The 16,964-nt window shown below is 37.8% G+C and overlaps 1 protein-coding gene across 2 annotated transcripts in view; it reads left to right on the top strand.

Moving 5' to 3' along the window:
* The window catches only part of BMP2K (BMP2 inducible kinase), a 157,009-nt gene that overhangs the window by 72,894 nt on the left and 67,151 nt on the right, over window positions 1-16,964 (top strand). For both annotated transcript variants that reach the window (XM_062198614.1, XM_062198613.1), the window contains exons 4-7: window positions 1,238-1,380; window positions 3,919-4,040; window positions 7,424-7,505; window positions 12,077-12,209. In XM_062198614.1, the coding sequence (XP_062054598.1) occupies window positions 1,238-1,380; window positions 3,919-4,040; window positions 7,424-7,505; window positions 12,077-12,209 (480 nt within the window). The remainder of the gene's footprint in view (window positions 1-1,237; window positions 1,381-3,918; window positions 4,041-7,423; window positions 7,506-12,076; window positions 12,210-16,964) is intronic.

Here is a 16,964-nt window from a genome sequence, read left to right as displayed (position 1 = left end):
AAGCCAGGAACCTGGAGCTTCATCTGGTCTCCCACCGCTGGTGCAGGGGCCCAAGGACTTGGGTTATCTTCTACTGCTTTCCCAGGCCATAGCAGAGAGCTGGATCGGAAGTGGAGCCCATATGGGATGCTGGTACTGCAGGTGGTGACTTTACCCACTATGCCCAGCGCTGGCCCCAGAATGTTAAAAATTAATACAAGATTTATGCATTTTTAATTTACCAAGTTTTATTCTTATTAGAGAAATTTCCGTATGAGTCACATTTATTTGCGTTCTTATTATATAATGGTGTTAAGTTTTTCTCATTGTTATTAGACTATAAGTTATTATATAATAACCCTCTCAAGGCTGTTTGATTTTAGCAGATTACTCTGGTCCATTATCTCTTACGGGCACTAGCCTCTTAACTCACCTCTCCATTCCCAGTCTTGATGTCCCTGCCTCCCAGTCAAGATAGATCTTCAAGAGTCAGGTCAGGAAATTTCACTGACTCTCAAGATAAAATCAGATATATCGGTGATTTTCATCTGCCTTGTCGGTGTCATCTCCCCTTCCCGTCCTCTCTGGTTCCTAGAGCATATTGACTTTCAGGCTCTCCTCCACGCTGAAGTGTTGCTGTATATTCTTTTCTCATCTTTGCTAGCACACGCTTTGCCTGGTTCTCCACCTTGTGAATTCCTAGTATGTTTCAGTCTCAACATAAATGTCACTTCCTTAGACAGGCTTGATCTGACACTCTTTTCCCCATCTTCCCTCACCAATTTAAATTCAGGTTTCCTGTATTAGTTCTTTCTTATTACTGTTATTGTATATAATTATGATAGTGTATCTCTCTCTACTTTTAGACTACAAATTCAGTGGTGATAGAAACTTTATTTTTGTTTACCACCATTTATCCAATAAATAGCTCACTGTTGGACAACTTTTTATTTCTTTACATGTAATATTCTGTCAACTAACAGGTATTCCTTGATTTCAGAGATGTTAAAATGTTAAAAAGTGGCCGATTCAACTAACAAAACTTTATATTTCTTAAGATATTCTGATCTTACAGTTGTTAAAATGTGAAAAAAATTCATGTTTTTGAATGAATATGCTATAAGCAGCACCCTTATATGAAAGATTGAAAAAGCCAATTCCTATTACCTGAAGTCATAGAGAGATTTCTTAATTTCTTTGTTTGTGGTAGACTTCATTTATTAAAGATATATCTGCTCAAAATTACTTTTTTGATTAGCTGGGCAGGTAGTTAATCAGATGAATAAGAAGCTGCAGACGGGTTTTACGGAACCAGAAGTGTTACAGATATTCTGTGATACCTGTGAGGCTGTTGCAAGGTTGCATCAGTGTAAGACTCCGATAATCCATCGGGATCTAAAGGTAAGAACTTTACTTATGAATTGAGTGATACTTCAGACTTTAGAGTTAAATGTTCTTGGACTGTCTTTGTCTAAACCCTTTTTTAAATCAGTATCCCTGAGATTAGTGTCTATGTTCCCTCCTACATTTTCTGAAGTCCTGTGAAGGCTGTCTGTAGGTTTGCATTTGTGCTTTATCTGACCTGAGGCTTTCTGGCATGGCTGTGGAGGTGGATTTTGTGCCTCCTACACTGTGTCATTGTTTTACTTAGCTGCCTAAGATATGATATAGAATGTTTCATTTGAAGAAAAATGTAAACATGCCTCCACAGTATTCCCTCAGGTCAGCATTCCTCCTACCCCCTAGAGTTCATGTCAAGTATCAGTCCTGGAAGAGGTGATGCTGGAAGAGACCGTCCGTGGCTCTCTGTTCTCATTTATTACTTACTATGGTTTTTATACTTTGCTGTTATCTGGTGGTGATGGTCACTTCATCTTACCTTCCTGTTGGTTCTGGTCTTCTTGTATTTGCTACCTTGTTACACTGGAAAAAGTCTCCCAAGAGGACTGGCTATTTCTGGTATCACCGTATGAGACCTATCATTTAGAACTGTAGGTGTCTGCATGAACGCCCACATACACTAACATTACAAAAATCACTTCCTGAAATACTTCGTGCCGAGCTAGCCCAGGACTACCCTTCTTTAAGTCTGCCAGATTTCACCATCTCCGTGAGACCTATCTTAACTTTCCTTACTGTTATTATAACCTAGCATTTCTAACCTCCACTTGCTCCATGTTGTAATAGCACTTAACCACTTTCTAGGATGCCCCGTGACTTACCTGGTATTGATAGATGTCCTGTCCCACTAGAATGTCAGCTCCATGTAGGAAGAAACTTTGTTTTTGTCTCTCTTAGTGATGCATTAAGAACACTGCCTGTCACATAAGCAGAATCTCCATAAATATTTAATGAATGAGTGAAACCCATTTCTTGTGAATATAGCATTTTATGAAAAGGAGTTATGAAATGCTGTTAAGATAAAAGAGAATAGTAGATGTTTTTTAAAAATATATAGGATGTTAATCATGAAATCATCATCCAGGGAAATGTGTGGGAGTAGGAGGTAAGGTCAGGGTTGAGATGCAGACTTTTCTGCCTTCACTTGGATACCCAGTACAGCTTGTCTGAGTTCTTCTGATTATGCAGTTTTTACATTTCCCCTAACATTTGGTATCTTTTTTTGTGCTGCTATATAGCTCATTAACTTTTTTCAGTACATAGTTGATAATTTCAGCTGAGTCTTCTTGGTTTAAAATTCTAAAAGGAAATTCAACTGCATAATTTTAAATAGTCTACATTCCAAGTGCTTCTTTTTACATGTGCACCTTTGTGCAAACATGCATTTGTTTTAAGTAAATTTCTTACATGAATCTTTATTTTGTACTAAATTATTTCAAAGTACATAAATATGAGGAAGAAAAACTATGAAGAAATTGTAATATGGCTATTTTGATAGAAGGCAAAGATGTGAGTTACCCCTCTAGGACTGTATCATAAAAATGAAAGATACTGTGAAAAAACGTGTAATAATAATAGAGTGTGTAGAGGTGCTTATAGTATTCCAGATACTCTTCTAAGCACTTTACATACTTTAACTCATTTAATTTTCCCAACAGTTCCAGTGGTAGATACTGCTATCTTATTTGGTTTGTAGATAAGGAAACCACAGCAGTGATTAAGCATATTGCCCAAGGGCATACATATGCTAGTAAGTAGCAGATTGGACTACTATTAAGAAACTGTGTACCTAATTTATTTAGTTAATATAACCCTGATTTCTAAGTTAAACAAAGTCTAATTTGTAAATGGTACTAGGAGTCAATCAGAGGAAGGATTTAAATGCTTTTCATTATTACTTGTCTGTGGATAATTTGAAGGATCAGGAAAAGAGAAAAATTGAGACTCAGTAAAAAGAATCTGGGCTCTGCCTGTTGCTAGTTCTTTTTTTTTTTTTTTTTTTTTTTGACAGGCAGAGTGGACAGTGAGAGAGAGACAGGGAGAAAGGTCTTCCTTTTGCCGTTGGTTCACCCTCCAATGGCCGCCGCGGTAGCGCGCTGCGGCCGGCGCACCGCGCTGTTCCGATGGCAGGAGCCAGGTGCTTCTCCTGGTCTCCCATGGGGTGCAGGGCCCAAGCACTTGGGCCATCCTCCACTGCACTCCCTGGCCACAGCAGAGAGCTGGCCTGGAAGAGGGGCAACCGGGACAGGATCGGTGCCCCGACCGGGACTAGAACCCGGTGTGCCGGCGCGCTAGTTCTTTTAATTAAAGCAGTTTTAGGGGTTGCTTAGTCCTTGCACAAAGCATCTGGAAGAAGTACTTCTCAGTTTTTAGTAAAAGAATTAGACATAGTCAAGTGTGTTTTTCTCTGGTTTGTCTTTGAGGTATCTTATGTATGCACACACATACTGCACCACCACTTCCATGTTTGTCAAAAAGTGTTGTAAAAAGGATAATTTTCATTTTGCAAATGCTAATTATTGATTTTCTTTTCTTAAGGTAGAAAATATTTTGTTGAATGACGGTGGAAACTATGTGCTTTGTGACTTTGGCAGTGCCACTAATAAATTTCTTAATCCTCAAAAAGATGGAGTTAATGTAGTAGAAGAAGAAATTAAAAAGTAAGTGTTTATTTTATTTTGTTTCATGGGAATTTTAGTTAACTTAAGTCTGTAACCAACTCTGCTAATACAAATTTTAGATACTGCATTAGAAATTTCTAAATTAATGCGATTGGGGCCGACGCCATGGCACAGTAGCTTGATCCTCTGCTTGTGGTGCCGGCATCCCATTTGGGCCCCAGTTCTAGTCCCAGCTGTCCCTCTTCCAGTCCGGCTCTCTGCTATGGCTTGGGAAAGCAGTAGAAAATGACCCAAGTCCTTGGGCCCCTGCACCCGCATGGGAGACCAGGAAGAAGCACCTGGCTTCGTATCAGCGCAGCTCCAGCTGTTGCAGCCATCTGGGGAATGAGCCAGTGGAAGGAAGACCTTTCTCTCTGTCTCTGTCTCTCACTGTCTGTAACTCTACCTCTCAAATAAATAAATAAATAAATAAATAAAATCTTTAAAAAAAATTAATGCCATTGACATTGATTTACATTTCATCTAGATCAATGGAAAAATATATTTCACCATGGATGTTTTAAATTATACTGTAAAAATTTATAAAAAAATTTAATAAGTAAGCCATAATAGTGAAGCATTAAAGGGAGTATTTCTTTTATAAAGATTTTATTTATTTTATTTGAGAGGTAGAGTTTCAGGTAGTGAGAGGGAGAGATAGAGAGGTCTTCCTTCTGTTGGTTCACTCCCCAGATGGCTGAAATGACAGAAGCTGCGCCAATGCCAAGCCAGGAGCAAGGTGCCTCCTCCAGGTCTCCCACGTGGGTGCAGGGGCCCAAGGACCCAGGTCATCCTCCACCACTTTCCCAGGCCACAGCAGATAGCTGGACTGGAAGTGGAGCAGCTGGGACTAGAACTGGTGTCCATGTGGGATGCCTGTGCCACAGGTGGAGGATTAACCCACTGCGCCATGGCGCTGGCCCCTAAAGGGAATTTTAAGTGATTATAAAGTTCAGTTAAGGCTGGCGCCGTGGCTCAACAGGCTAATCCTCCGCCTTGCTGCGCCGGCACACCGGGTTCTAGTCCTGGTTGGGGCGCCGGATTCTATCCTGGTTGCCCCTCTTCCAGGCCAGCTCTCTGCTATGGCCCAGGAGTGCAGTGGAGGATGGCCCAAGTGCTTGGGCCCTGCACCCCATGGGAGACCAGGATAAGCATCTGGCTCCTGGCTTTGGATCAGCGCGGTGCGCCGGCAGCAGCGTGCCAGCCATTGGAGGGTGAACCAACGGCAAAAGGAAGACCTTTCTCTCTCTCTCTCTCTCTCTCACTGTCCACTCTGCCTGTCAAAAATTTAAAAAAAAAAAAAAAAAGTTCAGTTAAAAATTTTGTTTCTGCTGAGGATTTATGCATGTTATAAAATGATTACATTATTTAATTTACTTCTTGTTTAACATTAAGAAGACTGACTAATGTATGCCCTGAACAGTGTATCGAAAATAAAAGTGTTGAGTCTATGTCAAGTCATGGTTGCTTTGTGATGGTAAGCTGAAAAGCTCTGGTGGGAATGCAGGTCACACCTGCCTTCATGCTGTACTTCCATGGTTGCTGTAGGACCTGTGAGGTCCTTCTGACTTCTTAGGGTTTCTTTTTTTTTTTTAAGTTTCAGTTTTGAAAGATGAAACTATTCATAAATTTTAATTGTCTTAATAAAGTGGTACAGAATGCAGAAAAATCTGTCAAAATAGAACTTTAAGATGCTGCCTTTGCTAAGTTGCCTTGCATCGTTTCCTCCCAGTTTCTGTTTGAGACTGTATAGGAACTGTCATTGAGCTGCAGTATTTTGAAATAGTTCAAACAGAAATGGAGTTACTCTGGCCCATTTGTATGAAACAGTGGATTTCTGTATTATTTTTTCTCAGAAATTTAGCCTATGATGATTGTTAGATTCCATAAAAATTAACACCTTGATTAATACATTAATGTCCTGAAGAATAATAAACTATTGAATTGGTTTCTTGGGGATATAAGCATATAAATTTAATTTTAAAAATGAATTGAGTCTGATTTCTAGTGGCTGCTGTGAGACTTCAATTAGGCATCTCTGACCTGCTAGGTGTTTTGTTTCTTGTTCTTGTAGTCTGAGGTATAGTTATGGTTCAGCTGAATTTTCTATTAATGGTGAACTAAAGCTCACTAGGGGTCTTCTCAGGCTTTTTAGCTCACTTGAGAAGTTAATATTTTGCCATTCACAATGGGCAAGTATGTGTTCAGAACTGACAATGTTCTTGGTGCTAGGGTTTAGTAGTTAACAAAAGTCCTACCCTCATGCAGTCTGTATTCTAGTTTCTTAGGTCATTCCTCTGTAGTTGGACCTTTTAGACTGTCTCGGGGCAAACTGGAATAAGTAAGAGGGAAAGTGTTGAATTCTAAGACATTTCTTGTAAAATAAGATATAGAATAGAATACTCAAAGCTAGTCTTAAATTATGTCATGATCAGGAACTCCATCTATACGTTGCTGTTTTCTGCCATGAGATTTTAGTACTACTTCATTAAAATGCTCTGGTCATAAGAGATTTGGGGTTTTTGAATTTGTAAATGTTTATTTATCTTCTAATTATAAATAGCTTTCTTTGGCAGTGACTATTTAAATTGTTCATAATGAGTATAGTTAGAATTATGGTAACTAGATGCCTTTTTAAACAGCAGTTATACACATAGACTCAAAGATTTACTACTGTGTGCAAGGAAGTATCTTAGTGTTCCTCTAATCCAACTCTCTGGGGCAAGCATTGAACCTCGCAGTTAAAATGACCACATCCCAAGTCACAGTGCCTGGGTTCAGTGCCCACCTCTGGTTCCTGACTCCAGCTTCCTGCTAATGTAGACCCTGGGAGACACTGGTGACGGCTCAGGTAATTGGGTTCCTGCCACATATGTGGGAGTTCCTGGCTTCTGGCTTTCCCTTGGCCCAGTCCTGGCTTTTGGGGGCAATTGAGGAGTGAACCAGCTGATGGGAGCTCATTCTTGCTCTCTCTTTCTGCCTTTTGGAAAAAAAGAAACTTCCTCAGTAAGCATATAAACTAAGCTTTGAGAGGGTAGAAGACTTACCGTTAAATTGACAGAGTAAGACAGTAGAGTCAAATTGTATTATTTCATGGAAGAAATTCAAGGGAAACTATTTTCAATACATTGTTATTTAGAATAAATAAAATTAAGCTTTTATATCATTAAAGAGATGCAATTTGTTGAGTAAAAATTATATAGTTATTGTATAGCTCAATTCTTGATGGACTTTTAATAATCTTTTTAATAGTATTATTTCCATATAATATTATAACCTAAAAACTTTTCTATGAAAGTGTTTATGCAGAAACAATGTATTATCTGTTGTTTTATATCTCTCTATATATCTCTCTTCTCTCCATTTCATTCATTTACCACCAGGTATACAACTCTGTCATACAGAGCCCCTGAAATGATCAACCTTTATGGAGGGAAACCCATCACTACCAAGGCTGATATCTGGGTAAGATCAAGGAAGACTGAAATTTGCTCTAAGTAAAAACAGCTTAGTTCAGTTGACTATTTCTCCCTTGCCCTTCCAAAGACATTTCCTAATAAGTAGAGCTTTTTTTTTTTTAAAAAAAAAAAAAAAGATTTATTTATTTATTTGAAAGTCAGAGTTACACAGAGAGAGGAGAGGCAGAGAGAGAGAGGTCTTCCATCCACTGGTTCACTCCCCAGTTGGCTGCAACGGCCGGAGCTGTGCCAATTCAAAGCCAGGAGCCAGGAGCTTCTTCCAGGTCTCCCACGTGGGCACTGGGGCTCAAGGACTTGGGCCATCTTCCATTGCTTTCCCAGGCCATAGCTGAGAGCTGGACCAGAAGTGGAACAGCCGGGTCTCGAACTGGCGCCCATATGGGATGCTGGTGCTTCAGGCCAGGGTGTTAACCCACTGCGCCACAGCACCGGTCAAAGTAGAGCTCCTTATCTGAGAAAGGAAAGATGCTAGAACATTTTATCTTCTCAGTACTGAGGTGGAAAGCCTGTGTATCAAAAAGCAAATAAAGAACTTTTCACCACAGTATTTTTTAGGATTTAAATTACATATGAATGTTAGCATTTTTTTAATTGAAATTTTGATTGATCACTGTATAGAAAAGCTAGACTTAACTATTAAGTTACTTTTCTGGAGCATTTAGGATGTTTTTAGTGGAAACTGGTATGAGCCAACATTTTTTTAATTACAGAAATGCACTGACCTGTATATTGAGGTTCTTTATAATTTCATATATATGTGGTATATCTGGATATTAGATAGGTCTTGTTTCTATATAAAGTTTATATAAGAATGTCAGAGATTTATTTTGTAAATAACATGTTTTTGGTTATATTTAATAAACTAGTAGGGAACTGTTAGTTTAATAATGTAGAAAGAAACTAATTTTTTACTATTAAATTCAGTGATTTAAAATTCAATCCAGTAATTATTTTTCCATATGTTCTCTAGGGAACATATCAGATATGGAGGAATGAGATTTTTTTGGGAAACTGTTCCAGAGTTTACAAAAAGAGGCCAGATTTTTTTGTTTTTAAAACATAATGTTTGGAGCCAGCATTGTAGCATAGTGGGTTAAGCCACAGCCTGCAGAGGCCACATCCCTTATAGGTGCCAGTTCAAGTCTGTGCTGCTAACAATCCAGCTCCCTGCTAATGTGCCTGGGAAAGCAGCAGAGGATGGCATAAAAGTTTGGGTCCCTGCATCCATGTAGGAGACACGGATGAAGCTCCTGGCTCCTGGCTTCAGCCTGGCCCCCTCCTGTCTGTTGTGGCCATTTGGGGACTGAACCAGCAGATGGAAGACCTTCCTCCCTCTCTCTCTGTAACTCTGTCTTTCAAATACATAAAATGAATCTTAAAAAAACAAAAAACGAAAAATATAATGTTGAGAAGTAGTCAAGCATAGGTTGTGTGTGGAGTGAATATTTGTTTGATTTTCCTCTCCTGACCTCCTCCCTCCTGGAGTCGGGGTGCCAAACACAATTTGACAGGCAAATGATTCTTGTAAGGTAATCTTTGATACATTTCCATCTGTCTACATACCATGGACATTTTCATGAAACAGTGGTTCTTGTGGTAGTTGAGTTTTTATCCAGATACATGATCAAATCAGATCACAAGTTAAGTTTGCTTTAGTTAATTTGATGCTGCATATGTATCATCAGCTTGTGTGACTTGAATTTGATTTGCTTTCCTCATCATTAACCTTTGACTCATTATTGGCTTATAGTATAAATGAAAATTATAAATACAGCATAGAAAGCACTTTGAATTGATGCTTAATTTATAAAATGAAAGTATTAGAAGAGGTGATTGTGGAGGTCGTTGGTGGCCTAATTTTGTGGCTGCTGTTGAATTCCAATTTACTTGAAGAGAGCATTTCAGCGGCAGGTAAGCAACAGGCATGATGGCTCATTTGGATAAAAAGTTGTTCTCCAAGTACACACTTGTTACCCAGTGTCTTAACACAAAGAAGGGAATCGTTTGTGTGAGTAGTATAATTGTCAGTGAAATTTATACCATTTATAGATTAATATTTGAAGTAGTGTTTCTGTGATGGCTAACTAGCTGTAGCTGTGGGATTGCAAATAGACTTTCAGAGATAAAGACACACAATCAGAAAATAATAGCTATGTTTATATGCTTATTACAGAATTTTAATTTCTGTGATGCAATTTTTATGCTTATTTTACTTAGCTGCTGTGAAAAAGAAGTGTGCTACAAGATTTTAGATGTGAATTCAAGAATATCCAAAAAAATCCAAATATGTCAAGAATTACACTTTTAAACTTGTTTTAGGATAGTAGTGATGCAAAATTATGATAATCAGGCTTAAGTCCTCAATTAGCACTTCATATTTTGGCAGAAATTTTTTGTGTGGGGATTTCCATTCCAGGTTATTTTTATTCTGATCCTAAGAGGCTGATTTTATGCAGCTTTATACAGTTCAGTAAGAGGTACTTCATGTTTCCTTTTAATGAAGGGAATTGAAGATGGTGATGCATTCAGCCTTCAGAATCAGGTCATTTGTTCCTCTTGTTTCTTGTACAGTTCTCCCGGAATTAAATGGATAAAGACAAAAATGCCTTTGGTATGAAAAATTAGCACACTTCATTGTGTTCACACTGTGCAAAGGAGAGCATTTAGGTTTACATTTTTTAAGTATACTGGTGTTGCTAAGATTGTTAGCTGGGAACCCCTACAACATTTACTCTATCAGATTACAAATTACTGAAGATTTGATTCACTGGATAATATTGGATAAAATGCAGATCTGTTATCTAGACTCATCTGGGCAGTGGAAAGAAAGATATAATTTAAGGAAGGTGTTAGATAGTTAATAGAATTTTTTTAGCACTTTTAAGGAAGCCTTATGTTCAGTTTGCTGTATATGTGCTAAAAATGTCTTCCTGTCTTCCTTATAGAATAAAGCATAACAGGTTTTTAAACATATTGAACTGAGTGTTGCTTTTCAGAATCTTTTTAATCTTGTTAGTCATATATTCAGTAATATTTTTGAATGAATACATTGAAATTTCCATAGTTTAGACACTTTTTTAATTAGAAGACTGCTACAATATTAAAATAATGTTTTATAAATTAATATTGTTGAACTTACAAGGAAGTTTTCTGTATATTACAATCTTCCTAGTAATGAAAATTTGTATACTTGTTAATTAGCTGTTCTAGCTAAATTGATATGTGGAGAAAATCCAACAAAGAAAAGCTGATTTGCTCATATTTAAATCTTAAGATCAAATTTCAGTTTTCCTGATACAATTGTATATTAACTGTTGGGTGATTTTTCCAGTTTGTTTAGAATTGGATAAGTTCTGTACACACTTATGGCTTGTAGGTGACATTTCTTTCGACGAAGTAATGATTAGAAATGATTTCTTTAGCCAAAAATTCTGCATTCCTCCCTCCCTCCCTCTCTCCTCCCTCCCTCCCTTTTTTTCTCTCTTCTCTTCTCTTCTCTTCTCTTCTCTTCTCTTCTCTTCTCTTCTCTTCTCTTCTCGTTCACTGCTGTTCAGGTATGACCTTTTTGCAGTTTAGCTAGACATTTCCTATGCTACTTTTCTAGGCACAGTTTGTGCTTCAGGGTATTTTGCTTTTGTTGTCAGCAAGTAGATTTGTTGGTGTTGGAATGTTTATGAAACTGTTAAGTTAGGCCCATAGAATCCTTCTTTTGAATTTTAATATAGATTACTTAGGTTAAAAATATAATTTGTGTAATATGCATTAGAATTATAAGGTTGTATACATAAAGGACTGATTTTTGTAGTAGAAATGGCATGTTTTTAATAAATAATAGATAAACATTTATTGGTAGTTATCTAAGTTTAACTGTGCTGGCTAATTCATACTTGGAAGCCCAGGATTTTTAAACATGTTTTATAGTGAACTTTTAAAAAGGCTGTTAGAAGGAGCGGTGTGTTTACTTTGTTAGTTACAGGCTAAGTACTAAATTTATTTTTTCTTTATGGAAGAAATTAAAAAATACATATTTTTTCCCAAAGGGATCATCCACTTAATTTTAATGATATCAGTCATGATCTAAAGTGCTATGATACCATTAATTCAGACAACTAAGATGTGACAGAAAAACATGGAAATGATATAGTTTAATTTTTTTTTTTTTTTTTTTTAATTGAAGATACTGATGTGTTTAAGCCAGGAGTGTGGAACCTCTGGCCAACCAGCCATAAAAAGCCAATGAAATCATCTGGTATGGCCCTGCCAAAGCAACCATAGCTGGGTGTTGAAATTCAGTAAATCTATTACAGCAGGCTAATTTTTAAGTTGATAATTTTGTATGGCCTGCAAATGATATTATAAATACCTAAGTAGTCCTTAGCAGAAAAGGTTCTCAATCTTCGTTTAAGCAATCGTTTGTAAAAAGATTGATCCAGTATAGAAACATTAGGGATTTGTTTTTCTTTAACATACTTAGTTTTGGTTTGGTTCTGTGTTTATATCTTGGGGTTAAGTTATTTACTTGGGCTTTGGTAATATTCATGCTTCTTTGTCCTACAGGCCCTGGGATGTTTACTCTATAAACTCTGTTTCTTCACTCTTCCTTTTGGTGAGAGTCAGGTTGCCATCTGTGATGGCAGCTTCACCATCCCAGACAATTCTCGCTACTCCCATCACATACATTGCCTAATAAGTAAGTACCTGGAAAAACTATGAAAAAAATTGTAAGATATTTATATCCCTTTACTGAAACCTGTTCTTTTAATTTCATGTATTATAATTTTGTGAAACTTAAGAAGCATTAAAGAAGGTGTTTAAGACTTACAGGAGTGAAAGCTGCCTAATTACTGAATAATATAATTGTATTTTTAAGTCCTCAGATAAAATTTAGTACACACAGTAGAGATTATATAATTAAGGAGCCAGAATTTCTGGGAACACTTACAGCACACCATTTCATTGTTTGGTCTTTGTACTTTGGAAATCAGGTATCCAGTTTGTTTGGATATAAAAGTTTTGCGAACCTTATATTGTAGCTTATCATCCTACCCTTTTAAATGTCTATATCCTATTGATTGTGTAGGGATTAATATAAAGCAACCAGAATGTAAGTTCAGAAGGGGTGGGCTGGCAGGCCCTCCAATTCCTAAAAAAATTCTGTTTTCCTTCCAACCTCCATTAAGTTTTTTTTGTTTGTTTGTTTTTGGGCCACTTAGATAAATCCTATAACTTAATGCTTTATATTTGTACATGGTAAAATATCTGGAAAATGTTTTGAGAGGAAGAGAGAACCATCAAATACTAAAGTATATTAGAAAGGTGCAGTATTTAACTGGTGCCTCCCAGCACTGTTTAAAGTATCTCTTTCTCTGCATTTTAAGTACCTTCTGTTGTAGCCTACAGCTAAATGGAATAGAAGGTCAATTTAAATACATTTGATGTTTAAATGATTAAGATGGCATTTCAACTCTGAAGAAAAATAAATGGAAACAGAAAAATTTTTTATCCATTTTTGAACAGAAAATGAGTCTGGATTGTGTCTCATTCTTTGTGTTAAATTTCAGGTAAATCAAATACTTAAAGATAAAAGATAAAACACAATGTGCTTGAAGAAAATCAATGTGAATTTTTTATAGGACTCTAGGAACTGCTATAGAAGAAAAGATTAATCAATTGACATGTGTCTTTAACCCACCAGAAGTTCCCTCAGACTCTTCAGTCAATACTAAATAATAAGTGAAAATAATACTCGTTATGCATTTGATAGGTGGCTAATCTTTGTAATTATGAAGCTTGTATAAATGATAAAAGGATAAGCACTCCAAGTAAAAGGTAAAAAAGTTGGCCAAAAGAAAGGAGCACTAAATAAAATCTAGTCTCCTTAGCACACTTATTCAATGCACAGTCATTTATTTCTGTGATGTCAGTTTATTCATAGTGAATTGGAAGTTGGATAATTATGTCAGTTTAACTCCAGATTTACTATGGTTCATGTGGAATGTTTGTCTTAAGATACAGAACAATGGGGTGGGGAAGGTAGTGGTGTAACTTTTCAGAGCAAAGGAAATAGCCTAAACTTGGCTGCTGCACTGTCATGAACACGTTTAGCTCTGTTTTGACAATATGAATTGTTTGTTCCTGGGGTTTACTCCCCAAGAACTACCTCTTAGCTTGGAAATGGCTGCCTGCTTAGTAAGTAGCCTCAGGGCTCCACTTTTATCTTCTTTGGTGGAGAATCTACTAACCTTGTTTTGATGTGCTTTTATATACTTGTGGCACCCTGCCACCAAGTTAAGTTGCCTGCCTGGCAGTCCAACTTACCTTCCCTGGCCCAAGTTTAAAGATTTGTTTCATCCTTTGGTGATAAAGTTGTATAGTTTTTATTTTGTTTTTACTTTAAAAAAATATTTGAGAGCAGAAAGAGAGAGAGAGAGACAGGTGGAGATAGAGGACTCTCATTCCCTAATTTGATCTTGAAATGCCTGTGCCTGTGCCTGCCCATGGGCTGGGGCAAGCCGAACCTAGTACAAAGCCAGGAAATCTCAGGACTCAGTTTGGGTCTCACTTGTGAATGGCAGGGACTCAACTACTTGAGTCACCAGCTAATGCCTTCTAGGATGAATATTGTCAGGAAGTTGGAATCTAGAATGGTCCTGGGACTCAAACCCAGGCTTTCTGATGGGGTGTTTTGGTATTCCAAGGGGCAGAGTCTTAAACCTTAAGCCAAATGCCCACATGCCCAACAAAGTTGTAATTTGTAAATTGTGCACTTCAGCATTGTTATTTTTCCCCTCATGTCTGCTTTTTTTAGCATTCCATTTTCCAGACTAATTTTTTTTGAAAGGGAAAACAAACATTGATTGTATGCTTGAGTAAATGTTAGACCTTTAATCCCATCTTTAAACTAAATTAGTTGCTTTCTCTCCAGAATTTAGGGCAGTAAAAATATGAAAGGATTCTGATTACTTGAAATGCTTATGATTGAGGAATTGCCTGTTGTATGTTCTGGCTAACTGATGCTTAAACTTTTATTGCAGTCCTTTTTATAAATCACGGTAACTATACTACTACTTTGTTCTAAGTATAATATTTTAATCATAATTGAACTTATGATAAGCATAAGATAAAGCATAAAAAGATATATCTTTTTTAGTATTGATGATAATATTATTAGTATCAATTTTATACCATCCACAATTTTTGAAAATGGTCATCACAGATCTTGTTAATAACTGTATGCTTGATAATTACCTAAGTATTTGAATGTATTTTTGATTATCACTAAGGTAGGTAAAGGGGCTATGATTATGTATTAATCTTTCTTTCTTGTAGGATTTTTTTTCTTAAAAGCAACAGAATTAAATGTCTTAATTTTCTTTGTAGCTCCTGTTAACTTTACCAGTAGACAAGTAATGGGAGTGGTATGTGAGATGAGGAGAAAAGCGCTTTACATTTTGGGTCCAAGAGTTGAAAACAATTTAGAGAGCATTTGGAAGTGAGTGAGAAACATAACTCACAGGATTACTGAACGTTACGAAGAGTGAAGAGAAGGCTGGCTGCCTCACTTTCTTTTAGCTCTCATATTAGGAGGTGGTTGAGGAATTACATTGTAGAGATTATGAGCAAGGCCTCTACTGCCAAACAGCCTGAGTTTGCATCTGTTCTTTTACTTACTTAGTATAGAACATTGGGCTCCTCTGTTTATCTCAGTGTCCCTACTTCTAGAGTGAATATATTAATCTTAGTGTTGTTGTGAGACTTCAGTGAATTATACAAAGTGCTTCTTAGTGTGTTGAAGTGCTTAGTGAGAGATGACCCTTAGTACTGCTGTCATTACTATTGCTACAGCTGCTACTGATAACATCATATAATTCTTCCTGAGCTGACTTGATTTCTGGCTTCTTGAGTAAGGGACAGGACATCTGCTTTCCTTTTTATCGGGGTATTGAGTGCTGTGAAGCAGAATTTGGTCTTGTTGTGTTGATGGTGGATCTGTCAAAGGCTATTACAAATTATGATGTGTTCCAGAATATACTCTTTTTTTTAGATTTATTTATTTATTTGAAAGGCAGAGTTACAGAGAGGCAGGCAGAGAGAGAGAGAGAGAGAGAGAGAGAGAGAGAGAGAGAGAAAGGTCTTCCATCCCCTGGTTCACTCCCTAAATGGCTGCAACGGCTGGAGCTGTGCCCATCCTATATGGGATGCCAGCACTACAGGCGACGGCTTTACCTGCTACACCACATTACCGGTCCCACAGAATATGCTCTTTTTTTCTTTTTTAAAGATTTATTTATTTATTTAAAAGTCAGAGTTACACAGAGAGAGAAGGAGAGGCCGAAACAGAAAGAGAGGTCTTCCATCTGCTGGTTCACTGCCCATTTGGCCACAATGGCCGGAGCTGTGCTGATTGGAAGCCAGGAGCCAGGAGCTTCTTCCAGGTCTCCAATGTGGGTGCAGAGCCCCAAGGACTTGGGCCATCTGCCACTGCTTTCCCAGGCTGTAGCAGAGAGCTGGATTGGAAGTGGAGCAGCTGAGACTAGAGCCAGCGCCCAAATGGGATGCTAGTGCTTCAGGTGGCAGCTTTACCTGCTACACCATAGTGCTGGTCCCCAGAATATACTCTTAAATGATTGTCTGACTACTAAGATTGTTTTTCTTACCCTTCCTCCCCCCACTTTGGATCTGTTCACTCACTATTACTTTATTTATTATCTTAGCACTTAATAGCTTATCTATTGAGATTAATTTTTTTTTTTGGACAGGCAGAGTGGACAGTAAGAGAGAGAGAGAGACAGACAAAGATCTTCCTTTTCCGTTGGTTCACCCTCCAATGGCCGCTGCGGCCAGGCTACTGTGCTGATCCAAAGCCAGGAGCCAGGTGCTTCTCCTGGTCTCCCATGCGGGTGCAGGGCCCAAGGATTTGGGCCATCCTCTACTGCACTCCCGGGCCGCCAAGCAGAGAGCTGGACTGGAAGAGGAGCAACCGGGACTAGAACCCGGGTGCCGGCGCCGCAGGCGGAGGATTAGCCTATTGAGCCGTGGCACCGGCCAAGTTTAAAATTTTCAATACCTATTTTGTGGGAAACTAAGTATTTGCTTCCTTGGTTTAATATACTTAAAATTATATGGAAATTTAAAAATGCATAGTAATATAAAAGTAAAATAGTGCAGTATATTTTCATGTGCCTGTCAGCCAGCTCCAGTGATTGTCACTTCATGGCCAATCTTTCAGCTATACCTCATCCACTAAAGATCCAGTAACATATATTTGAAAAGAAACTGAAAATGAGGGTGGAATTTCTGTGGAGGTTTTCAGTCATTGGCTCTGGGTTATCAGTTGGGGAGATGAGAGACAGGGATCTGAACAATAATTTCTAGGGATGTTTACCAGGACCATATAAAACATGTATATATTTTTAAATTTGAGAGGGATGAGAGAGAGGGTGAG

This window comes from Lepus europaeus, chromosome 8 (assembly GCF_033115175.1).
Source record: "Lepus europaeus isolate LE1 chromosome 8, mLepTim1.pri, whole genome shotgun sequence".
In the NCBI taxonomy this organism is placed as follows: Eukaryota; Metazoa; Chordata; class Mammalia; order Lagomorpha; family Leporidae; genus Lepus; species Lepus europaeus.
Note: the sequence above shows the minus strand (reverse complement) of the source record. Positions and strands in the feature narration are given on the sequence as shown.